The sequence below is a fragment of the Myotis myotis genome, unplaced genomic scaffold (assembly GCF_014108235.1).
Source record: "Myotis myotis isolate mMyoMyo1 unplaced genomic scaffold, mMyoMyo1.p scaffold_m19_p_4, whole genome shotgun sequence".
Lineage (NCBI taxonomy): Eukaryota > Metazoa > Chordata > Mammalia > Chiroptera > Vespertilionidae > Myotis > Myotis myotis.
The window spans coordinates 112,283,834-112,302,749 of NW_023416346.1; the positions used below are offsets into that span (position 1 = coordinate 112,283,834).

Consider the following 18,916-nt stretch of genomic DNA (forward strand, 5'->3'; position numbering starts at 1 on the left):
CGTTCTCCTTAATTCTGTCCTATAAATCAAAGATCTCCAGGTCCCTGAACCATATTATGATCCTTTATAATCCCAATCAGTCAATTTCTAAATTTACACAATTAAATTACTAATCTAATTGAAATTTTAACCTAAAACTATGAAATAGGGATTATCCTAATATAATATTTTGCATCTGAGAACAGACCCTCTATATAGAAGTTGCTGGAGAAGAGGGGGCAAAAATCATCTAATGATCCCCCTAGTTGATCGTCCACCTCAAGGATATATAAGAAGTAAGAGTGATAAGAGAAAAACTATTGATGATGATTTCTTTGGAGAGAGTCGACGGGGTACTAGGCATTTCTCTATTCCCACTGGTATTCCTCTTATTTTCATCTCTATAGCTCAAGCTTGGGATGAGTGAGGCTGGTCAGAGACCACTCAGAGAAGCTTGAGATGTGTTCGGTGGAGTTAGAACAACTTTTATCTGAAAATGTTTAAAAATAAGAGACTTAAAGCCCAGCTGGCATGGCTCAGTGATTGAGTGCAGACCTATGAACCAGGAGGTCACAGTTTCATTCCCGGTTAGGGCACATGCCTGGGTTGTGGGCTCAATCACCAGTGTGAGGTGTGCAGGAGGCAGCTGATCAATGATTCTCTTTCATCATTGATGTTTCTATCTCTCTCCCCCTCTCCCTTCATCTCTGAAATCAATAAAAAATATTTTTTTTTAAAAAATAAGAGACTCAAAGTATATGTTTCTAGTTGAAAGAGAGGGCTCCAGTGAGTAAAGTATACTTCCATTAATGGTGAAGCAAAATTGCAAATGTCCCATGGACCAGAAGGGACACACAAAAGGCTGCTTAGACTTAAAAGGCCCCCACCTCAAAGATCTGGCTGCCATGGCTAAGCAAAAGTGTGAGGTACCATTAAAAGCAGGAGCTGAGGCCCAGGAGGCGTGGCTCAGTGGTTGAATGTGGACCTATAAACCAGGAGGTCACAGTTCCATTCCTGGTCAGGGCACATGCCCAGGTTGTGGGCTCCATCCCCAGTAGGGGGTGTGCAGGAGGCAGTCAATCAATGATTCTCTCTCATCATTGATGTTTCTCTCTCCCTCCCTCTCCCTTCCTGTCTGAAACCAATAAAAATATATTTAAACAGGAAAGCAGGATCTGAGGAGAGTGGTGAGCTTCCAGAAGGAAGAGACATCTACCATGCTAAGAAATATTGTGGTGGGTCTGGGGGAGTTGTCTCCAAAGAAGCAGCAAAAACAATTGGGCTATACTGATTGCAATAGTGTCTCCACCCAATTCTTCATCCTCAAGTATGTACGTAATTTGCAATGTAATGTTGCAACAACAGAGAAGCATTTAATTCCTCAACATTTGAATAATAGGATGGTTTTATGACTTGCTCTGGCCAAGAAAATGCAGTGCAAGTGACAGTGTGCTTGTTTCCAGCCCAAGCATCAAGGTGCTTTGTATGCAGCTGTTGGTGGTTCTGGTGCTGCTGCTTTGCCCTCATCCTCCTCTTCCTCCTCCTCCCCCTCTTCCTCCTTTTCCTCCTCTTCCTCCTCCTCCTTATCCTCCTTCTTTGCATCCACCACATCCTTCTCTAACTCCTTCTCATTTCAGCCAAAGCTGGAGAGCAAGGAGAACCTATCAATTGAGTGAGAGACTCAGATTTAGAATTTAGATTTTCATGCCTAAAATTAAGACTGTGCATAACTAAGAGTAACTAAAAGAGCTTTGAGATGTGCTCATGTGGGAAAAGCTCTGAAATCCAAGCAAGAAAGATAAGATATAGGATATTTAAAGACACGTATGTGGAAAAAATGAAGTTATTTGATAATTTCACCCCCACTGAATTCAAGAAACTGCCTATATAGGTTTATTAGTTGTAAATATCTTAGTAAATAAAGTACTATCTCAGCATTTTCTCCTAGTTAAATCCCATCCTATAGGAAATACAATATTATTTCAAAACATATCAGTTTTTGTAGGATTGTAATTTGATTACATTTATTACATTATTTTGGTTAAGAATTCCTTCATGATGATCAACACAGTCAACCATTTCTGACATTAAATGACCACAGTACCATAGTTCACCATCTTCTTCTTTCTCCTTGAAATCACCTAAAACAATAACAGAAATAGTTGCAGAAAAACAACAACAGGAAACAAATACAATTCATAAACTCTTAACTTAAAGGCTGATAAATGCAGCTGAAATTAGATAGAACCTATTAGGGGAGAGACATAAGGGGAAATGCGGACGCCATGTGGCAGGAGACCTCAGAAAGTGGGAGCAGCAATATTCTGAAGGTGAGGAGCCCATGCTGAAATGCAGAAGCTAAATCCTCTTGTTTAGCGATCCAAATAGGAGCCAAGCTGAGACTGGATAGAAGCCATGGGAGGTGTTGGACAGAGAGATGTAGACAGTATCAATGCAGTTTAGGGACCATAAGTCTCAGAGAAATTCCAAAGAATATACACTTGGAAGTTCAGAGATGAGATACTTAGTTTTACCTACTATATTTTGGTGATAGAATCTAGTGGTTTTTTGTTTTTGTTTTTGTTTTTTTCAATGGAATGGGACATTTAATTGTCTGTAAGGTGCTTCTGGGTTGGGCATTATGGGGCATTGGAGAGAACCCTGGCTAATGGAACCAACATAAGTGCCCATTAGCCAGTTCCAGGCAGGGTGGCAGCCCCAGGGCCCAGCTAAGGACAGTCAGCACTTGGGCTGCTGTTTAAGACAATTTCTGAGACAGCTTAGTGGGTAAGGAATGTTTCCTCTGAATGGAGGAGAGGTGGCTACAGTTAGAGGGAAGAAGAGGAAAGGCTTGGTTTGTGAGGAGGAGCTCCAAGGTCAGAAGGTTAGGAATAACAGGGTCTCTCATGGTCAGTGATGGCTGGGGAATGTGTTCACAGACTCAGTGGGCCAGCTTGGGCTTGGCTCAGGCCAGTTTCAGGAAATCCTGCAGCATGTTTTGTTCCACAGCTTCCACGAAGAGCTCATGGTCCTCATAGTATTGGTCCCTGTTGACAATCTGGGGTGGGGTGGTCTTGGGGTTGCCCATAAAGACTTGCATTTCATCCCACAGGGTGATGTCCTAGGAGATGTCTACTAGCTGGTACTAGATGTGCTTTCTATCCAGTATGCAGGTCACCTTGCTCTTCTGGGACTTGATTTAGTGACCACTGGTGACTGACATGCTATAAACCTACAGAGGCACAGGCCGCTCATAAAGACGAATGAACGGGTGACTAGGCAGCGGTAGCTAGCCTGGAAACTAAAAGCTAGTTGTTGTTTTTTTAAAGCTAATACTTTTAAGACAAATCTAAACTTCTGAATAAAGTAAAAAGCCAGAGCCCAACCTCAAAGATAAAGTATATTTCAATTATAACCAGCATACATGGCTAAAATTAATTCCATCACTTCAATATTTTTATGTGAATTTAATGCAACTGGTAGAATGGAATTCAGTCACTTAAGTACATTATTTTATTTCCACAGTGGTTTCTATAATACTGCTTATTATAAGGGCATGATTTTTTTTGGCAAATTGCTCCAATGTGTAGTTATTTTTCCCTTTCTTTAATATCAGATATACTTAAATGTAGAATAGAATGATGTCAAATCATCAATTACTTTACACTATCATCTCTCTACAATTGAGAAGAATAAATATATATTAACTTTCTAAAATGATTATGAAATATAAAGTATAGCCTACTTTTAAATATCTAACTCCACTTAGTTAACATCATTATAGGGAAACTGTCAGTCCATTTATTGTAAAAAATGAAAATGTTAAGCCTCATTACAATTATTATTTGTAATTTTTCTCCATTCACACATTACCATTGTGAAAGTAAACCTATTTTCCTAAAGGATTCCCTTTCTACATTATTTTTTTATTTGAAATGGTAATGCAACTGAGGTATCTAGAACTGACTACATAGTCCCTTTTCCATGAAGACAAATGTTAAAATTAATATTTAAATTAAATGGCATTCACTTTGACTCTTCCCTGTTTTATAACTTTACTAGAGGCCTGGTGCACAAAATTTGTGCACGGGTAGGGTTCATAGGCCTGGCTGGTGATCAGGTCCTATCAGGGTCTTTTGGCTGCCAGCCAGGGCCTTCATTCATTCTACGCCGCCCCCTGGTGGTCAGCTCATGTCATAACAAGAGATTGAACTCCTGGTCTCCCGGTCGAACTCCCAAGGGGATATTCTGCATATTAGCCTTTTATATATATAGATTACATCTCCTAAGCCTGGCTATTTTCCAGATTCTGTGGGCTATTATCAAAAGCCAGGAGGAGATAGATACATTGGTCTCTTTGGCCAAAGATAAAGAAATATAAAGTTATATTCTAAATGCTTACACAATTGTTAAATCAAGCAAATCATCTCTTCTTTGGTTTTACACAGAGAAGTTGGAAGAGCTGGAGAGAGCATAACTGGACACTACCATGTGAGAATGATAGGCAGTGGCTAGTGGTGACCCTTCCAGAAGGCACTGGGGGGTTTGACCAACTACATGACATTGCCAATTTCATTATTAACTCAAAACTTTAATTCATGTTGCCATCAATTGCCATAGTGCTGTGATTGGCTCAAAGAATAATTAAAGTTACTATAAATTAAGTCACCCTTTTAGAAATAAATATGTTGAAGAATAAGTGAGGTATTATTTGAGCAGGCATAATAGAAACATGCAGGTATTTGGATGAGAGTGGAGAGTAAATGTTAAGCGCTGAGGGATTTCCTGGGACACTGGACTTTCCATGCTAAAACTCCGATGATCTCAGAGGAACTGAGACAAATCAGTCACTCAAGAGCTAGAAGGGATTCTAGAAATGACCTAGATCAACTTTCTCAATTTACTGACCTTAAAACAGAGCATCTAAGTGACTAAAAAAAGTAAGTTAACTGATTAAGTGGTTTCATGTGAAAACTGGGATTGGAATGTGGGCTTCTGATTGCCCATGACTATTTCTAGTTTCCCCCAAACTGTTATGATAATCACAGTATGTTTTAAAGGGAGGCAAAGGTTCATGAGAAAGCATAGATACCTGCAAGTAAAAATGTCTTAGTTTGAATACAGGCCCTGCTACTTACTAGTATATAAACTTGGACAACGAATTAAACCTCTTCAAACCTCAGCTTTCCTCATTTGAAAAATGAAGTAATATTGCCTATTTCAAAAGTTCTGGAGAAGGTTTACTAAAATTTTATATATTAATGTACTATATAGTAAACATATTTTATATATAAAATACATAGAATTTTTACATTTTAAATATAAAATATAAGCATAAATTATATATAAAATATTAGTATATGCCTTCACATGTTTATGTATAAAAGTATATATACTTTCTAAAATATACAGGTTTACAGTTGTTCATATGAAAAATAATACAATAATAAATAAATAATAATACAAGAATAAACTTTGTGTTTAACATACTCACAACTGTAAACCTACTTTTGCCCCACCCTGTATATACATATATGTAGTGATATATATAATTTGTCACAGCTTTTGGAAATAGAAGCTTATTACAGATTTTGGAAATAATCAATGCATGTTTATTATTGTTCTTCTTCCATTCATTTAACATTTCTCTTCAAACTTTTTCATTCTTTTTTCCATTTTAATGCCACACATTCATGTAGAAGTTTACTATTTCTAAAACCTACCTACATGGGACATTTGATTTGAACCTCTGAGCAAACCCTTCAAGCAAGCCATTGTCTAGCTTTGTGGATGAAAAATAGGATTCCAAGAAGCCTAGTAACTTCTCTAGGTTCTCTTGTTATAAGCAGCAGCATCAGGTCACAACCCCAAATCTTCTGATTTATAGTCAAGTGCTTTTTAAGTCTACTGTTTCCTTATATCTTTCTTTTTTCTCGCAAGTACGACTTATGTCTCCATTCCTACTGGGGCAAGGGTCTTTGATGGCAGAACTTTCTATCTGCTGAGTATCAGTGTGGTCAAGTCAGTCTTTGACTTTGATGGTGTATTCAGGGGTCTCAACCATAAATTGCCAGAGTAGTCTCTGCCTCACTAACCTTGGCAGAGCAACTATGAGAATGCATGGAAAACATAAACATGCATGTATTTTTGTAATTTCTTATGTGCTACACAAATATAGGGCATTTTACCTATGCCTAGCATTCAATCAATTCTTGCTGGTTGGATTATGGGATTTATAGTTAGGCTTGGAGAAATGAGAGGGAAGTCAGATCCTTTTTATCTTTGTTTTGGTTTTAAGAAATAAATAACACCTTTTCACTTTTAGTATCCACCTATCCTCTTCTGAAACATTAAATTTTAATCCCAGGATAATTCCTATGTGTTCCCAAATCACAAAATAAGCATTTAGGAAAAAAAGGCCAAAAAAACTCCTATTGCTGGCCTCAGTCATTTCACACTTGGAGTGCACTGCTTTGGACAGTTAGGTGTGCTTTTATATACATACATATTATCTCTCAAGGTAATCTATAAACTTGAGGGCAGAACTATGTTTTTCTTATTTGTACACCTCATATCACCAAAATAGTGTCTTGTAATTCATAAGGAATTAATTAAATTATTATTGTTGTTGTTGATTTGCTTCTCCTTGCTAATTCCTCACAGGCAAGTTTAACTACACTCGACTTCTGTTTCAAGTCTCAAAGCCTAGACATTTGCTTTCTGTTTCTTTGTCTCTCCTCTTGTCAAATGTCCCACCCATTCATTTGGTCAAGCATCCCTACGGTGTGCTATAAGAACAGCACCATTTACCTCTGGCCTTGGTGTGCTCTCCCACCTGAGAGAGTGGCAATAGCAAGGACAGAGATCTATTTGCACTCGCATCAGGTTAGAGTGAGGGGGCCATTCAGATGTTTCCTGAATCTTGCCACAAAGGCAGATACCTAGTTCCCTCCTGCCTAAGGCTAACTCTTCTTGTTAGAGTGAAATTTTTCATTTTAAATAAACAGTGGGTGCTGCTTGCTCTTATTTATTTATCTCTGAGAATTTCACTGGGAAAAATATGCTCATGTTATCTGTGAAGCTAATGACTAATTCAATAATGTGTGCATGGAGCTTTGCACTTTGCCTGAGAAAAATTAAAGTGAGGATTTTTCAGCTTCATCTTGGCTATGGATACTTGGCAACCACCATAGTCATCGCTAATGAAAGAAAACTTGTCTTTATGTGCTGTTAGTAATTATATCCAAATACAACATCTCACATTTGGCAGTTTCAAGCTCATCACCAATGAAAAAATGAGAGTGATAAACTGTTCTTCCTGCTTGAGACAGGGATTATTATTTTTTTTTAAAATATATTTTATTGATTATTCACAGAGAGGAAGGGAGAGAGACAGAGAGTCAGAAACATCGATGAGAGAGAAACATCGACCAGCCGCCTCCTGCACATCCCCCACCGGGGATGTGCCCTCAACCCAGGTACATGCCCTTGACCGGAATCGAACCTGGGACCTTTCAGTCTGCAGGCCGACGCTCTATCCACTGAGCCAAACCGGTTTCGGCCAGGGATTATTTTTTATGAGGGTCAGATAAGATGATGTGTGATAAAGCCCTAGCAGTGGTTCTCAACCTTCCTAATGCCTTGACCCTTTAATACAGTTCCTCATGTTGTGGTGACCCCCAAGCATAGTTTTGTTGCTACTTCATAACTGTAATTTTGCTACTGTTATGAATCGTAATGTAAATACCTGATATGCAGGATGTATTTTCATTGTTCGCGACCCACAGGTTGAGAACCGCTGAGCCTAGAGTAACACAAAATACAGATATCAGATTGGAGTTGCAAAGAGTTTCCTAAAATATTCCCCTCTCTAATGTTGCCCTTCAATCCTTGGTCCATGGGAGAATGAAGCAGAATCAGATGGGAAAGACACAATATTTCCAGTTTTAAAGATCTCTTGTAGACAAGATATAGCATCTGTCTAAATAATGAATTTCTGTACAATCCCAGGAGCAATCTTGCATGTTATAGTCGGATCCACTTCATTACCCAGTTATTTTGTACCTTCCCAGGCTGTTAGTCAATTCACCCTGCTGCCTAGCAAGTTTCTGATTAATCTGGATTTCACTAATTACCCTGCAGTTATATGGATTGAACTAAACTGCTTTAAAATATTCTTTTGCTGTAGGTTTCAAATCAGTTTTCATAGAATATGTTGCAATGACACTCCAATTGCAGATGTGATAATGAGTCTTTCCATAGGAAGGACGTCCAGGAACTGTATTTTAATTCTTCCTCATACAACCTTTCTTTTAGGGAAATATTTTTCATCCAGGGGATCAGAGGTGTGTTTAAGAAACATATGTAATACCGTAATCAATAAAAAAAGAATTTAAAAAAGAAAAGAAAAGAAAGTTCCATTTTTAAAAAGTAAGGCATCAGGCTTGTGTTGCTGTTTCAATGTCATGACTGGGGAGAAATAAGGCACAGGTATATAGAATTCAACAGAATAATAAATGTCAAAGGTCAAACTCTTATCTCAACTCCACACTACAAACCTCTGATGACTATCTTCCAAGAAACAACACTGCCATCTGGCTATATTACATTGAGAAATGATGCTGATGCTTTTCTTTTCAAACCCAACCCTCTAGGCATTCAAACTATTTCTGGATTTCAAAATCCCCTAAGTAGAATTCTATAATTCTGGAAGATTTCTATAATATACTTAAGGACACAAAATGATAAAGCACAAAATCAGAACGTGATCATTGGAAAATATCTCAAGTTCATGAACATGAAGCTCGGAACTGAAGCACAAAGGTAGTGCTGCAATGCAGGTCATAAAGTTTGAGGGAAAAGGATTGGAAGGCGTGCATAAAAACCAATGCAGGGAAATCAGTACTTAGAAGGCAAATGAAGAAATTAAGGAGAAATGATGGTGAGGACAGTTTAGTGAAAATTAAAATACTTTGGAAAATATTAAATAATATTTAACAGTAGAATCAACAGGCCTCGATTCTTGGTTATAGTTTGGGAGGAGAATGAGGAAGAGTAATAATGCCTAGGTTTCTGACATTAGCAACAGATTGTAGAGCCATTTATTGACACGAAGCCTGGAGGAGACTCTGGTTAGGGGGAGAGCCCATAAGTTCTCTTTTAATATATTGGTTTTGAAGTGCTGGTGGTGATTCGAGGAGACTGCCCTTTGACAGTTTGCCTAAAAGGTCTTAAAAAGGAGCAGTATAAGATTATTTAAGACCAGGTTTCAGCTATTAGTGGAAGTGGATTATTTTCCTATAGACAATTAAAGTATGTTTTGCTGATCCAAAATATCATTATCCTATGCTTCAAGGCAAAGGTGGCTACTGAAAGAGGTTGAGAATGATGAACAGAAGTCTAAGACATGTCTAGTGAATAACAAAAAATATTTTGGCAGGAACAAATTAGGAGGTTATGAGAAAAAGGACCTAGTATTTATTTTGCCTTTACTATAGTGCTCAGCAGGACATAGTTAATACGTTAGATCATTTTAATCCTCAGCCTTAGAAGACAGGCAATACTCCTCCATTTAACATTCTTTGCTTGGTTGACTATTGTATCATTCATTCCACAGTTTAATATTATTTCCTCAGGAAAGCCATCTTTAACCACCATACAATGATCATTCCTTCTGTCATTAACTTCAATCCTCCTTTGGTTATAAACATCTTCTTGTCATTATTTATTCTATACCTGTTGTATCTGTCAGGTTAGTATAGCTTACACTATTATAGCAAGCATCCCCTCAAATATTAGAGGCTTGAAACATTTTTTTTTCTCACACTATGTATTCAAAGCAGATCAGGAGGAAGGTCATGCTCATGGTAGTTACTCAGGGATCAATGCTGACAGTAGTTCTAATAGCTTACTCTTCTGACCCTGAGGCATAACTGTGGCCACAGACAGCTGGCAGGAGTGTATGTTATGTAGGAGGGAACTGGAGGAGGGAAGATGAAAGGATGTGAACACTTTCAGTAGGGAGATACCTGGTTGGCTTTTAAGAAACCACCTCTGCAGGTTTCCTTGAGAGCAATGCTCTAGAAACCCACAAGACTCTTGTTCTTTGTCGTCCTGTCCCCTGAGAACCCAGTGGAGGAAATTAGAGTGAGTGTACCTCAGAACATGCCAGCCCTACCTGTGACTGATCTTGGATGACAAGAGGGGCTGGGAGTGTGGGTCCTCTCTGTGTTCAAGGGTCCCTTCAATTCACATACAGGATTTATCACATCAACTTTTGGTAGGCCCACAACTATCTTAAATCTTCTGGGAAGAAATGAAATTTTCCTTGATGCTGGAACTACCTGTTAATTCTCTATCTGCTGACCTGCAGTTATCCCCATTGACAGGGTTCCTTGCCTCCCTGAGATGCCCTGGGAAGAAGTGAGGGAGGCTCATCATGTCACTATCTCTGGGTGACCCAGGTCTGATAGTAGGGACAGGGCTTTATGTGGTTCACTTCTTTTTGGGAGAGGTCCCCTCATCTTCACTCAGTGTCACCACCTTGACTCCTGTTGAGAACTGGGTCTCCTCCCAGTGCTGAATGGGGCTTCTGCCATTACATCCAACTTCTTATGTTCCTGAGACCACCCTGAGAGTTCTAAACCTGGCTTCCCAAGGCAGACTGCAGAGGGGGAACTTTGTGTGGCCTTCTCTGTTCTGGGGTAATTGGTTGTCTGATTCCTTATACAAGGTTTGTACCTTGACATCTATCATGGCTTGGGACTCCTCTCTCTCTCTCTCTCTCTCTCTCTCTCTCTCTCTCTCTCTCTCTCTCTCTCCAGCCAGACCTTGCACCAAGGCCCCCTAAAAGATTGCAGGAAAAAGTCAGGGGTACCTGAGCCTCCCGGCTCTGCCCTGAGACTCCCAACAAGGCTAACAGCAAGGGTGGTATCAAGTATAGTTCCCTCCATTATGTAATGAGTGGTCTGCATTTCCTCACTCGGGATCTTCATCTTGACTCCACACATTTCCTGGGGTTCTATCTTCTGCTGACTTGAATCCATGACCCTCAGACAAAAATCCTCACATACCTGGGACCCAAGTTGACAGAATAATTGTGGCCTATGCCTGCTGACAACAGGGACAGGCTCTCTGACCACATTGTTCTGGAGTCAGTGCCCCCCCTCAGTCCTCATTCAGGACTTTGACCTTGAGTCCAGGTAGGATTTGGAATTCCTCCCTATACTGACCTCAGTCTACAAGCCTCAGACCAAAGCTCTAACCTCCCCAAGTACTCCACAGCTGGCTACCTAGCCAGGATTCTGTTCTGTGCAGTTCCCTATTTTGAGGAGTGTTCTACTTAGTAGCACCAGTGGTCTTACCTTTAATCCTTTTAAGGCCAAGACTCCTCCCTCTGCCTAATGGAGTTGCCCGCTTTAGAAAAAGGCCTTTGCCTACCTGAATCTACCTCCTTCCCAGGCAAAAATGAGGAGTTACCTCAGCCTGCATTACTCTAGGGCAGTGGTCGGCAAACTCATTAGTCAACAGAGCCAAATATCAACAGTACAACGATTGAAATTTCTTTTGAGAGCCAAATTTTTTAAACTTAAACTATATAGGTAGGTACATTGTTATTAACTTAATTAGGGTACTAAGGCTTAGGAAAAGCAACACTCAAGGGGCCAAAGAGCCACACTCAAGGGGCTCTCGAACCGCAGTTTGCCGACCATGGCTCTAGGGCAGGGGTGGGCAAACTTTTTGACTCGAGGGCCACAATGGGTTCTTAAACTGGACCGGAGGGCCGTAACAAAAGCATGGATGGAGTGTTTGTGTGAACTAATATAAATTCAAAGTAAACATCATTACATAAAAGGGTACGGTCTTTTTTTTTTTTTTAGTTTTATTCATTTCAAACAGGCCAGATCTGGCCCACTGGCCGTAGTTTGCCCACGGCTGCTCTAGGGTATATAGGACTGACAGCAGGAGAGGGGCTCTGTGCAGTTACCTCTTTTATTTTATTTTTATTTTTTCATTTAATCTTAGTCTTCAAACTATGCAGACCACCATCTGTCTGAGGGTCTGGCTTCTGCTCAAGATTTTCACAGCATCATCTAGCCCACCATGATGCTATATGAAATTCCCTTCCATCAACGAACTTCTATTAGGTCCAACACTGCCTTGCTTCAGGGCACTTACACTTGACTGCTCTCCTCTGTTCCAATCCAGTCTTTTCATTTGGTTTTTCAGTCTTGGAGTGTATATTACTATTTTCCTATTTCCCCAATCTGATAGATGCTTCTCAACTCTATAATTTTTATGGTCTGTGGCTAAACCTTCTTTTTCTCCGCTCCCCCAGTACTAGCATGGAGCCTTCTAAGAGCAGATGTGCAATTACTGTTTGGGGAATAAATGAGCCTGTGAGCATGAGGTATATTTATTATCGTTTAATTCTACATTCTCAAATTAGTCAAGTGCATACTGTAATTTAAAACTTTATAAAACACAGAGTAAAAGGGGTTGGGAAGCCCAAATTTATGATATTACTTTTTTCTCTATTTAGTGATTCCATCTAGTTTACTGCTTTATTTCTTTACGTTTTCAAGGAAATGCATATTCCAATGCCATGCTATCTTGTACCACATTACTAAATAAGATGGAAGCTTTCCAAATGTGTTTTACAAAACAGCAAAACTTTTATTTTTAAACCTGGTAAATAACAAGAATGACCAATATAATTAACTTAGATTACAATGCTAGGTAAACTTTTATTTAGAAGTAACAGTACCGAAAAACAGGAACAAGTGAAAATACCTACAAATCTCTAAATTGCCCACACAGACTAAGAACACTAAGGTATCAAGCAATGTGTTTCCCCCATCACCCAGCTCTCCACTACTTGGAACATGACTGCTCTTTCTCTTCAATAACCTCAACTTCACCAGGTATAGGGGGAGCTTCTAGATATGAGCCTGAATCATTCATGCCATAGCACTGGTATCAGCCCTCAGTGGAATTGTGGCTTGGGCTCTTTCTTTCTCATCTTGCAAAGCCTCTTCATACCAGGATGTGAAGGCGCTGGGGATGGTTTGATTAATCTTGGCGAAAAACTGCAGGACTTTCATCTTGCTGGTTTCAGCATAGGCTCTTGGGCCCCACAGGAACTCGTAGCATGGAGGAACACTGCCGGGCATCTGGCGGTACTCCAGGTACTTAAGCTTCACGAAATCTTGGGTGATGAGCTTCTTTGGCTCCCCAAATATGAAGTGCCTCTTTCCAGCATGTATCTTCATCTTATTCAGGAATTCCCAGATCTTCTGCTCAGTAGCACAGTTGCCATTCATGAAGATCACGCCCAGGATAGTCATCAGGAGACCGGTCTTGGGAAATCCCCTGCCACGGTGGACCCTCCCATTGTTGGGGAGATCCATTTTGTTGACAAGAGCATATAAATGCTTCATACCATCAACTTCCTTTAAGTCAACACCAAATACCACCTCTATGTTGAATGATGCTCTACTGAGGATCTCAGAGAAGCTATTTTTGTACTTCTTATGGATAATCTTGAGCATATCTGCTTTCTTAATAGGCTTTTTCATTTTGTACATCTGCATCAGGAACTGCACCAATATATTGCTCATCTCAGTTAGAGGGTCTCTCTGAGACTTCGCTTTGGATGGTGAGGCCTTGGAGGAACTTTTCTTGTTCTCCGTTTTGCAATTGACTCCTTTAGATAATTTTGTGTTAGATGCAGACTTAGTGATGGTGGATAGGGCTTTGTGAGGACACCTGTGAATGCTACATGACCTTTTAGCAGGCTTGCTCTGCGAAACAGCTTGAAGAGGAGCAGAGGACGAGGAGGGCAATGCTTTTTCCTTGGCACCCCTCAGACCCTGGGTCTCACCTTGGGCCTGGTGGTGTTTCTCACGGGTGTGGAGCTTATTTTTTTTACATCGAGGCATGATGACTGTCAAGTACAGAAGGTAAAAGTGAAGGTTGGGCAACAGTTCATCTGGGCCTGAAAGAAGAGAGGATGAGAGGGTGTGAGCACTTTCATCAGGGATATACTACCTTGACTTAAAGAAGGCCACTTCTGCAGCTGTCCTTGAGGGCAGTGCTCTAGGAACTTACAGGACTCCTGTTCTGATCAATCTGTCCTCTGAGAACTGTGTGGGGATCATTAAAATGAGCCTCAGGCTGCAGCTGGGCAGTCGTCCCTGAGACTGTCCAGGCAGACCTTAGCCCGAGAGCTCTTAGAGACCTTCCACTGCTGGTCACAGAGGTGGATCTTTGTAGGGTCACTTTTGTTATGAGAGCAGGCGTGGTCTCAGCAGTCCACACTCAGATCCTCACCTTAAGACTTCAGACCAGGCAGCTGGGCAGGGGTGGCTCAGGTTGACAGATAGTCTGGTGGTCTCTAAGCTCTCACTTAGGGTCCTCATTAGATACCTTTTAGCTCCCCCCTCAGGTCTCTCATGGTTAAGAATTGTGGTGGGGGTCCGTAAAGCCCCCTCATTTCTGGGACTAGTGATCCCTCTTTGCTCACTCAGGGGTTTCACCTAGTGCTACTTGGGCTGACTGCAGCAGTAGGCAGTACTAGTCTTGTGGAGCCCCTGCTGCTATGGAGTGTGGGGGTCCCCTCAGTTTCCATTCAAGATCACCACATTAACTTTTGGCAGGGCCTGGGCCCCCTGGTAAATAACAAGAATGACCAAAATAATTAACTTAGATTACAATGCTAGATAAACTTTTATTTAGAAGTAACAGCACCCAAAAACAGGAACAAATGAAAATACCTACAAATCTCCAAATTGCCCACACAGACTAGGAACACTAAGGTATCATGGAATGTATTTCCTCCATCACCCAGCTCTCCATGCTGTTCTAAATATATACTTTAAACTAAGATCCTTATCTTCTTGGTGCACCTTAAAGGGAAATATAGGGGCACCTCTGCCCCCTGTCCTTGCCAGGGGGCACTCATTGCTGACAGCTCCATGGGACTCACTGCTCTGGACTCATTGTGGTCCTCAGTACCCATTCAGGGTCTTCAACTTTACTCTAATTAAGGCCTGGGACACTGTCTCTGTAGATCTGATGTCCATACACTCAGAAAGCCTCTCACCCACACAATACCAGCAAATAAAAAAGGGTCACATACACCTGACTTCCATGCCTGGTCTCCTTAGTGCTGCAAGGGGGCACTCTCTGTGGTCTATTTTTTTTGGCGGGGAGTGTGGTTGGTACCACCAGTGTTCATTCAGGAACCCCCCCCCCCCGCCCCTGCGTCTCCTCTCTCTGCAGAATTAAGGTTTCTCAATGAGTCTAACACTCTTACCCGCCCAGAACTTTCTAGACAGAAATGATAGGGGTGGCTCAGACTGACAGATAGTCTGGTGGTCTCTAAGCTCTCACTTAGGGTCCTCATTAGATACCTATCAGAGCCGGAGACTCCTCCCTCTACTGAACCGAGTACATCAGCCTCCAAACAAAGGTCTCGCTTGAGTTCCTAGGGGGAAAGTCGGAGCCTGCCAAATGACTAAGCCTGCCTGGAGACTCCCAAAACTGAGAGGAGGGGTGCTGCTTTGTGTTGCTATCTTTCATGGGAAGGCATCCCATCATTAGCACCCAGGACCATCTCGTTGACTCTAGTTAGGGTCTGGGTTTCCTTGATCTGAGAAATAAGAACTACTCTCTCAGTCCAAGGCGTTCTTCCCTGAGACTGTCCTGGCAGACCTTAGCCAGAGAGCTCTTAGAGACCTTCCACTGCTGATTACAGACGTGGGACTTTGTAGGGTCGCTTTTGTTATGGGAGCAGGCATGGTCTCAGCAGTCCACACTCAGATCCTGACCTTAGACTTCAGACCAGTGCAGGAGTCCAACCTCAACGGAAAAAAAATGGCGGCCAGTCTAAGTTACTTGACGCCCAAGAAGAAGTCTGGGCGAGTCCATCCGGCTATGGCTACCCAGGGTCTCTAACAGCTGACGGCAGGGGCGGGACTCTGTGGGACCCGGTGGTCCGCAGGTTTTTTTTGTTCAGGGTCCGCACCTTGGTTTCTATCAGAGCCTGGGAACCTCTACTAACTCGAGGCTGCCAGACCCCAAACAAAGCCCTCACGCTCCTGAGAAGGCAGTGAGGTAGACAGGGCACACTGCTTATGATATCTGCCTTCACAAGCCTGACAACAGGACCAGGATTCTGTGAGCCTCTCTCTGTAGAACTGGGACCCCATCCTGTTAGACAAAGCCCTTCCCTGCCTGAGATCACCAGGCAGAAATGAGGAGGCTTCTCGGCCTTTTAACTTCCCCCTGGGGTTTCTCACGGTTAAGAATTGTGGTGGGAGTTTCTAAAGCTCTCTCATGTATGGGACAAGTGATCCCCTCTTTCCTCACTCAGGGACTTTACTGTGCTCCTGGCAAGTTGTGGGATTCCACCCTCCCTGACCCGAGGTTACTGTACTCAGGTCAAGTTCCATTTCTTGTGGAGACCTCCCACATGTAAGGAAGAGTGAACCACATTAGGCCAGGGATGTCTGGGTCCTGAGAGGGTGACCGCAAGGCTGAGTCTCTATGGAACAGCACTGTTCTGGAGTCAGCGGTCCCCACATCCCTCATTCAGCGTCCTCAACTTGGTATCTGTCCAATATAGGATCCACCCTCTCCTAAACTGAAGCCACTCTCCTTAGGCCAAGACCTTCACCTCACTGAGAATTATGAGTACAAGAAGGGGTGTGAAATCAGAATGCTTTGCCTGGGCATTCTAGGTCTGAGAACAGGTTTGGGCAGGTTTCTGAATGACCCCTACATTTGGGGGTGATTGTCTCTCCAGTCCTCATTCACAGGGATCCTCATTTTGTCTCCTGTCTCCTAGATGAACAGATTCCTGGGAAATGCCACATTCCTGCAAATTCTTGAGCAGTGTCCCTACTGCAAACCTTGCAGGTTCATGTGGCAGACTTGTGAGATAGGGAAACTGTAACATAAGGCAGGGGGCACACCATAGGGAGGGGCTGTTAGAGAAAAATGACACTGGTTTCTCCTTCAACAGTCAGAGTTAGCCTTCTGATTTCTGTTACAATTGATTTAGCTCCTAACAGACAGGAGTTGTCAGGAGGGCTCTGGGAATCCCTGATTTTGAAATTATCTGACTCTGCAGATGGAAATGGTTACATTGTCACTGAATATGTTTCTCCTCTTTATTCGTAACTTTCACTTTCCTGTGGTGTTCTTAGTTGCTTTTGTTCTGCATTCCAATCCAATACTTTGGGCACAGAGTCCTTACTTTTATTCCCTTAGGTACATTTTGGAATATTAAGGAACACTAAGTCTGCTTTAGGTAGACAGGAATAGAGTGAACAGTTTGGGTTCTAGAGGAATTCAGGGCAGGAGCCTTCTCCCAGCCCTGTCACTTATTAGTCTTGTGAACTTGAGCATATTACCAAACTCCAAAACACAGAAATTGCAATAACCAAAAATGCTGCTTAGCAAGGATAATTTTGTAATACATCCTCATCAGACGATATAATATATAATCTGTGGGAGAATCTGTGGCTGCCCACTTTGGCGAAGTTCCTCACTTCCATGAGACTTCTGGGAGAAAATGAGTATTGACAAATCATGCCACCATGACTAGGTGATATGTTCTCAAGTCTGACAACACGTACAGGGCTCTATGTGGCCCCCTTCTTTCTGGGAGAGATACACCCACTTTTACTCCATGTCATCATATTGAATCCTGCTAGAAACGGGGTACCCTTCCTTTACTGAATGGGGCCTCCCTCATTAGTCCAAGGATGTTAAGTCCCTGAGACCACCCCCTTTTAAGAAATGAGGGTAAACCTTCACCTGGAAGCTCCGCCTCTGACCTTCCAGGTCCAATTACAGATAGGAACATTCTAAAGACATACCTGCTATGGAGCAGTTGGTTGCCTAATTCCACAGGATTTTTGCCATGACACTGTCATGCCTGGGATTTCACTCTCTGCTGATGATCCAGTCTGTACACCATTGTTCTCATCTCCTTGAAACCCTGCAGGCAAAATACGAGGAGGACTTGAGCCTGCCCGCTTTTGCCCGTGCCTCCCAGTGATAACAGTGGAGGAGGGATTAATTGCAGCCCTGTCAATTGTGGGTTATTTTGTATTCATTCAAGTTGTTTACTTTGACTCTGCCCCCTTCCTGGGATTCCACTCTCTGCTGAACTGAGCCTGCAGAAAAACACTTTCCAGGGGCCTGATTTGAAAGTCAGTTTTAGCCACAAACAACCTGACAAGGCCAAAGGCTGAACCTCACAGGGCTGACCACTGGGATGGGACTCTATGGGATCCGACTGCTCTGGCTGGGCCCTTCCATAATCCTCATTAAGGTTTATCACTGCCATTTGTATGAGAACCTGATACTCCTTCCTTTAATGACCTGAGAACTCTGCTCTTAGACCAAGGCTCTTATCCCCCTAAGAAGCCAGAATACAGAGGGGGGGGGGTATGTTCAGCCTGACAGTTGTTTCTGAGGCTCTCTGTGTTTGAGAGCACATGGGACCGGTGTCCCTGTGATCTCCTCTATTCTGGGGTGTTGGTCTCCCCTGTCCCCCTATGTGGGGCCCTCATCTTGGTTCCTATCTCTTGGATTACAGGCTTCCTGGTAAATTCCACATCTCTGCAAACTCTGAAGCAGTTTCCACTTTACCCACCTTGCAGAGAATAGGTCCCTGTCCAGGAGAAAACTGTAGCACAAGGCAGGAGTTCCTGAGCAGGTGGTGGGTTTGTCTGGGGAAAAAAAAATGCATTGAACTATTCTTTCTCGTCATCTGCCAGATGAAGATTTTCACGTAACTTCTGTTCTGATAGGTTTACTTTCTACAGGGAAGGGACTGTCCAGGATAATTTTGAGAGCCCCTGACCTATTGAGGTTATCTAACATTTCAAATGTAGACAATCATACTGCCACAGAACACTGGCTC

At 42.1% G+C, this 18,916-nt stretch overlaps 1 protein-coding gene across 1 annotated transcript; it reads right to left on the minus strand.

The window, feature by feature from the left end:
• Positions 1 to 12,938: 12,938 nt before the first annotated feature.
• LOC118653586 (melanoma-associated antigen B3-like) lies at positions 12,939 to 13,919 on the minus strand. Its single transcript, XM_036304225.1, has one exon. It carries the CDS (start codon positions 13,917 to 13,919, stop codon positions 12,939 to 12,941), a length of 981 nt encoding a protein of 326 aa, XP_036160118.1.
• Between the last annotated feature and the right edge of the window lie 4,997 nt (positions 13,920 to 18,916).

Bases quoted from the DNA above. Each gene is read 5' to 3' on its own strand.
- LOC118653586 (XM_036304225.1), bottom strand. From the start codon at position 13,919: ATGCCTCGATGTAAAAAAAATAAGCTCCACACCCGTGAGAAACACCAC.